Source organism: Orycteropus afer, unplaced genomic scaffold (genome assembly GCF_000298275.1).
Source record: "Orycteropus afer afer isolate SDZICR_OR568_19922 unplaced genomic scaffold, OryAfe1.0 scaffold01034, whole genome shotgun sequence".
Taxonomy (NCBI): Eukaryota; Metazoa; Chordata; class Mammalia; order Tubulidentata; family Orycteropodidae; genus Orycteropus; species Orycteropus afer.
Window position 1 is genome coordinate 176,923 of NW_006922621.1, and position 5,872 is coordinate 182,794.

Sequence of the window (5,872 nt, forward strand, 5' to 3'; positions counted from 1 at the left end):
AGGCGGCAGTCGCAGCGCCAGGGGTTGGCGGCCAGGTGCGCGGCGCGCAGCGCGGGCAGCGCATCCAGCAGCCCCGGCGGGAGCGCCGTGAGATTGTTCCCGGTCAGCACCAGCTCGGTGGTGCCCGGCGGGAAGGCGGCTGGCAGAGAGGCCCACGTCAGCCCGCGACGCCCGCAGTCCACGCGCGTCCCCGCGCAGCTGCACGGCGCGGGGCAGCCCGCTGCGGCCCGGCCCCGCAGCGCTTGCAGCAGAAGCAGCAGGTGCAACGCCCCGCGCAGCCCTGCAGAAGAAGTGCCGCGGTGAGACGGCAGGCCGAGAGGCCCGCGGGGCCCCGGAGCGCCGGCCCGGTCTCCAGCCGCTCTGGGTCCGACGGCCTCTCCACCCCACACCCGGGCTGGAAGTCTTCTCTAAACCCGACCCGTCTCCCCTAAGGCAGCCCAACGGTAGGAGCTCGTCCGACCTGGGCCAGCCCAGACTCACCGGAGCCCATGGCGAGAGAAACGTGGGTCAGCAGGCTCTGGAACTCGAAGCGTTAGCGGGAGAGCCGCCCCGTCCTGCCAGGCGGGGGAGAGCGCGCCCCTAGGACCACAAATTGGCCGCCTCGCCAGAAATAGCTCAGAGGCGGTGCGCTGGCCACAGATAGAGCCCTATCGCTGGGGCGCAGTAGGACATGCGGGCTTCCGCCTCCACCCGCTCCCAGAAGCGCACGGAGCACTCGGATACCGTAGCGACATTCACCAACATTGTTTCCCTGTCACCAGGACAGGACATGGCATTCACAACCGAACTAAACGGAGCATGTTGTGTGTGTGTGTGTGTGTGGGGGGGGGAGGACGGGGTCATGCAGGAGGAAGACTTGGGAGGCCAAGGGCTCAGGATCCCGGAGTGACAGTGGGGACCCCTCAGTGCCACTGGGGAGGAGGGACCTCAAGTGGCGGCCAGCATGGCTGTCTAGGTTTAGGGCGCTTGCCCAGGGCTCCCCATCGCCTAGGCTTCTACAACCCTCTGGCCAGTTGTAGCATGGGAGAGGGGGCGGGAGGAGGGCAGTTCCGGGAGCCGGCCCAGTGCGCTGCTCCTCTTCCTCCTCTTCCGCAGTCGTCGGGAAGGGTTCCCATCACCCCAGTTGCCCAACCCTTCCAGCTGGGCTTCTGGGCGCAGGGGTGAGGAGGTAAGGGGAGGGCAGCCCACTATGGCACAAAATAGGGTCTCAGCATGAGCTGGGTGGACAGCAGGAGCAGGCACACAGGACACCCAAGTCCCCTCTGCAGCTCTGGGGGTGGAGTGAGGAATAGGCCCAGGACCCAAGAGAGGATCTGGCCCTCTCTCCTGCGTTGGTTTACCCGCCTGAGCAGCCCCTGGAGTGTGAGTGCTGGGATCTGCGGTGGGGGTGGTGACCTCAGAAGTCCAAAGGGGGACTCTCAAAAGCAGATGATGGGGCAGGGAGAATGGGTACTGAGAATAAATTAGGGTGGGCCGAGGGCTGTGGTGGAGTCCCTGGGTCCTGGCAGTAGGAGCAGTCTGGTATTGGGCCACTGTGAGATTGGGGTTCAGGTCCAGGCCAGTCTGATCCAGCGAGTCCAGGGTCAAATCTAGGAGTGAGGGCTGGCCCAGGGCTGTCCGTCCCTGGCAACACGGGCTGTGATGGGGTCACTGGTCCTGCATTTGCTGCTTCATCTTCTGCAACATCTCCTGCATACGCCTCAGCTGGGGGAGGGGCAAGAGGATGGGCTGGGAGATGCGGAAGGACCTGCCCAGCCCCTATCCCCCTCACCACACAGCCCCCACCTCTTTCCCACCCAGTCCCAACCTCTGCCCTACCCGCCCACCTACCTCCTCATCCTTCATCCGGATAAGCTTCTCGGTCTCAGCGTCGGGGGTGGGCAGCGGCAGGATGGGAATGGGGCTCTCCATGCGGCTATCCTGGGTCAGTTTGCTGGGAGGTGGGAAGGGATAAGGTTGCTGAGAGCGAGCTTGGTGCGTGGGCTGGAGGTGGCCCGGCTGACCTGCACCACAGCAAAGGCCTCACTCTCTTTAGCCCCTACACCCTGAGGGACAAGACAATGGGGGACCAATTTGCAGGCTGGGACGTGATCCAGATCTCTGAGAAGCAGCCCTGGGTTTTGAACTTTGGAGAGAGCAGGAGGGGCGTGGTCCAGTTCTGGGGGTGGGGCTCGTTTGGGGCAGGGCCAGCTCACCTGGTCATCTGCTGAATACAGTGCGCACGGTAGTTCTCGTAGTGAACGTCGCAAGTCACGTCCTTTAGGTCGTGCATGTGCGTGCGGATAAGCATGTTGCGCAGCTTCACGAAGTCGCAGTGCGCCTGGTTCTCCACTGCGGGGCAGGAGCGGGTGGTGGGTGGGGGACCCGGCAGGAGGCCACGCCCACCCTGAACCAAGTGTCCCAGGCCTGAACTCACCCTCCACGATCCCCCAGGGGTACAGTCGCCCACGGACCCGCTGCCCCTTGGCCTCCACCACCGTGTTGCTGCCTATAACCGCGAAGGGTGCGCTTTCCTGGGAGAGGGGGCAAGGCTTGCTCAGACAGTATGAGCGCAGGGTTAGTGGCTGGACAAGGACACAGACACTCAACACTCCAGTAGCATCCTTCAGTATCGCCAACACCAGCCACACTACAGAGATCTAGCCTCACCCTGCTTGCGACCCCTCTGGAACCAGAACCGGTATGGCAGCCACCCCTCTGGCTTTAACCACGCTGTGCTTCTTCAGGCATGCCAGCCCCTCTCACTCCCAACCCACCAACAGCCACGCCCCTCCGTGGATCCATGCCTCCTCAACACCCCCTCTGGCTGGCACTGAGGGGCCTGCCCAACTCCTGGCCTGGTGGCCACCTGCCCTCCGGCCTAGGCTTGGTCATAACCACCCCAGCTGCACTGGGCTCGCAAAGCTGCCACCCTCTGGGGCTCAGAATTCGGGAAGCCACTGGGCTGGGCCCTTCTACTCACAACCCATAGGAAGAGGGTGCCTGTTAAACAGAGGGTTGGGTGGGGGAATCCTGGTCAGTGGCGGCTGAGCATTTGGCTACAGCCTCTGGGCAAGCACTCCATGACCCACTAAGCACCTCTGTGGGGCCCAAACTGTCACCACAGGTCAGATGGGGACAAAGGCAACCTTCACCCTGCCAGGCTGGAGCTCAGTGCTTGCCCTCCTCCAGGTCCTGTGTGGACAGGCTAAAGCCCTGGGGCCACAGGGGCCCCTACCCTTCACCACCTCCCTCCTACCCACCAGGTGGCACTCTCACCTTCAGTTCTCGATCCTGCTGCTTGAAGTCCTCGTCTTCGTCAGAGTCACACTCGGGGAACTGGTACACACGGATCCCAAACTTGTCAATCTCCTCCCGGATCTGCAGCAAGGCAAGGGCAGTCAGATTCTGGGCTGGCCAGGTCCCCATGTCAGTTGCGGTGACGCCCGGGGTCAGAACACCTGGTGCTTGGGGCCCAGACTCCTGGGCCAAGCCCCTCTGCCCCAGCAGGCTTACCCGTTCCTTCAGCTTCCGGATCTCACTGGGAACGAGGCAGTCAGCTTTGGCGATGAGCGGCACAATGTTCACCTTCTCATGCAGCGCCTTCATGAAACCCACATCCACCGGGCGCAGCCTGCGGAGAGCGGAGAGCGGCAGGGGCGGGGGTAGGCACAGCGATGGTGCGGTGAGAGGGGGCAGTGGTGGCTGCAGTGATGGGCAAGGGGGGGTGGCGGCACAGTGAGGGGCTGAGAGAGAAGGGGGCCTATGCCAGGCCCCAGGCAGCCACTCACCCGTGCCCGAAGGGGGAGATGAAGTACAGGCAGCAGTGCACTCGGTTGTCCTGGATGTTTTTGCGGTTCAGGCCACTCTCATCCCGGAAGTACTGCTCAAACTGCTGGTCCACGTAGTCAGTGATGGGCTTCCAGCTGGGGTGGGGTGGAGCGTGAGGCCTAGCTGCGGAGCTGCCTACTAACCTGGCCTGGCAAGGTGACGGAGACCTGCGGCACCCACCCCCAGGCCGGCCTTCCTCACCACTCAGAGTTGTTGACGGCGTCCCCGAAGCCTGGTGTGTCCACAATGGTGAGCTTCAGCTTGACCCCCTTCTCCTCAATGTCCACCGTGTGCTTTAGGATCTCCACTGTCTGGCTGATGCGTTCTGGGGGGGCAGTGGATGGCACCCTCACACCACACCCCAGGCAGCCCAGACCTTGTCTGCATCCAGCCCAGTTGTCTTGGTTCTGACTCCACAGCCTGGCTTAGGACTGGGCCATGGCTCCTGGACCCTGACTAGGGGCAGACCAGTGGGCCAGGAGACCCCCACTGCGGGAGGAAAGGATGGAGGCCGGACCTGGAAGGGTACCCTTTCAGGGGCTTCGGGAGGGACAATCAGTGCCAAGACTTATGTGGGGATCACTCACCCTCCGCACTGAGCAGCTTTCGGTCTTTGTACAAGTCGGTCAGAAAGAGGCTGTGGACCAGCGTGGATTTTCCCAAGCCTGACTCACCTGCCCACAGGTACAGTGAAGGGCTTGGGTTAGGTGCGTGGTCTCCATGACTGGGCCTAGCTGGCCAGTGGCCCCGGCCACCCACCTGGAGCCTGGCCCACTCACCAGCCACCATGAGGGTGAAGTCGAAGCCTTTCTTCACCGACTTGCGGTGCACCTGGTTGGGCAGTGTGGCGAAGCCCACGTATTGCTTGTCGATATCCTGGGGGTGGGGCACATTAGGGGTGATGCAGGGACTACTGGGGCGGCCCACGCCCTGCCCCACCTGCTTCCCCACCTGACTCCAGCTGAGGAAACAGCAGGGGGCACAGTCCCTGGGGTGGGGTCCTTCAGGGGCAAAGAAGGGATGAGGCTCATGGGCACGGGCTCGGAGGGAGGAGGACAGTTGGGGTGTTGGAAGGTGCTCCTGCCCTGCCTCAGTGAGGGGTTTTGTAGGGACTCAAGTGTGTGTGTGTTTGTGTGTGTGTGTGCGGGGGTGTCGTGTGCAGGAGGCACAGGTCCTATCCTTTCCATCTGTTATTGTTGGAGGGCACCAGGTCAGGAACCACTCAGATCCATGCGAAGGCCTCCATGCTGGGAGCAGCCAATACTCACCCCTCCCAGCAATACCAGGGGGTGGGAGGCCCCAGCTGGCCTCGATCCAGCCGCGGGGGAAGCAGCGACATCGCGCAGGGGCTATTTATAGACAGCGGTGCGCTAGGAGCCAGTGCCTCCGCTCACCCCGCCTTTGCCCCGGGGACTGGGGACCCTGGCCCTTCCGGCCCCTGTCTCAGCCAGAGCTCGCCGAGTCCCGGGGTTGCAGGGCCCGGGCCGACGCACACTCATATTGACCCACATCTCCCACCCCCCACACACCTTGAGCCGCCTCTGGGCCTGGGTCCGCGGTGACAGTAGCTGCTCCACCAGGCGGTCCTGGGGCGCAGCCAGCGAGTCCATGGCGGCCACGTCAGTACCCGAGGCTGGGGCAATCCGACGCGGGCCCGGAGTTCGCAAGGAAATAGGCGCGGTGCTGCCCTCACCCTGTTCTCGTCCGCGTTTTACGGACGCGGGGGCCGGCTATGTTAAAGGCCGTCTGAGCCATCCTCTGCCCCCAGGGCGCGGTCCGAGCTGGGCGCGGCGTCCCCAGCCCAGCCAGCCGGCTCCCGCACCCCGAGCCGAGGCGGGGCTTCGCGGTGCTCGCGGAGCGCGCGAGCGGGGCCACAGGCGACCCGCCCCGCGCCGTCGCCAGGAAACAGTCGCTTAGAAATGAGGCCACGGGCGGAGCCACCGGGAGCTTGTGCGGAGGCACGAGCCACAGCTCGGGGGCCGGAAGCGGCGCGGGGTGCCCGGGAGCCCTGCGGCCGGTCCCACGGCCTCGGTCCGAGCGCCGGGACACAGGGTGGGGAGGC

General features: G+C 64.4%; 2 protein-coding genes across 2 annotated transcripts in view; both read right to left on the minus strand.

Annotated features, from left to right (window-relative positions):
* GP1BB (glycoprotein Ib platelet subunit beta) overlaps positions 1 to 490 on the minus strand; it is a 3,592-nt gene extending 3,102 nt beyond the window's left edge. The window contains exons 1-2 of the mRNA XM_042783397.1: positions 481 to 490; positions 5 to 280 (exon numbers count right to left, since the gene is read on the minus strand). Of these exons, the coding sequence (XP_042639331.1) occupies positions 5 to 280; positions 481 to 490 (286 nt within the window). The remainder of the gene's footprint in view (positions 1 to 4; positions 281 to 480) is intronic.
* A 1,157-nt stretch (positions 491 to 1,647) lies between these two features.
* On the minus strand, positions 1,648 to 5,423 carry SEPTIN5 (septin 5). The gene is made up of 11 exons (XM_007958588.1): positions 5,340 to 5,423; positions 4,590 to 4,686; positions 4,398 to 4,484; positions 4,012 to 4,135; positions 3,771 to 3,905; positions 3,496 to 3,613; positions 3,259 to 3,360; positions 2,417 to 2,513; positions 2,196 to 2,331; positions 1,831 to 1,933; positions 1,648 to 1,704 (listed from the first exon to the last, which is right to left on the minus strand). Exons 1-11 carry the CDS (start codon positions 5,418 to 5,420, stop codon positions 1,648 to 1,650), a joined length of 1,137 nt encoding a protein of 378 aa, XP_007956779.1. The 5' UTR covers positions 5,421 to 5,423.
* Between the last annotated feature and the right edge of the window lie 449 nt (positions 5,424 to 5,872).

Coding starts and splice junctions, on each gene's coding strand:
- SEPTIN5 (XM_007958588.1), bottom strand. CDS start 5,420: ATGGACTCGCTGGCTGCGCCCCAGGACCGCCTGGTGGAGCAGCTACTG. Junction 4,687..5,339: donor AGGCCCAGAGGCGGCTCAAG/GTGTGTGGGGGG, acceptor CCCCACCCCCAG/GATATCGACAAGCAATACGT. Junction 1,934..2,195: donor TGTATTCAGCAGATGACCAG/GTGAGCTGGCCC, acceptor CCCACCTCCCAG/CAAACTGACCCAGGATAGCC.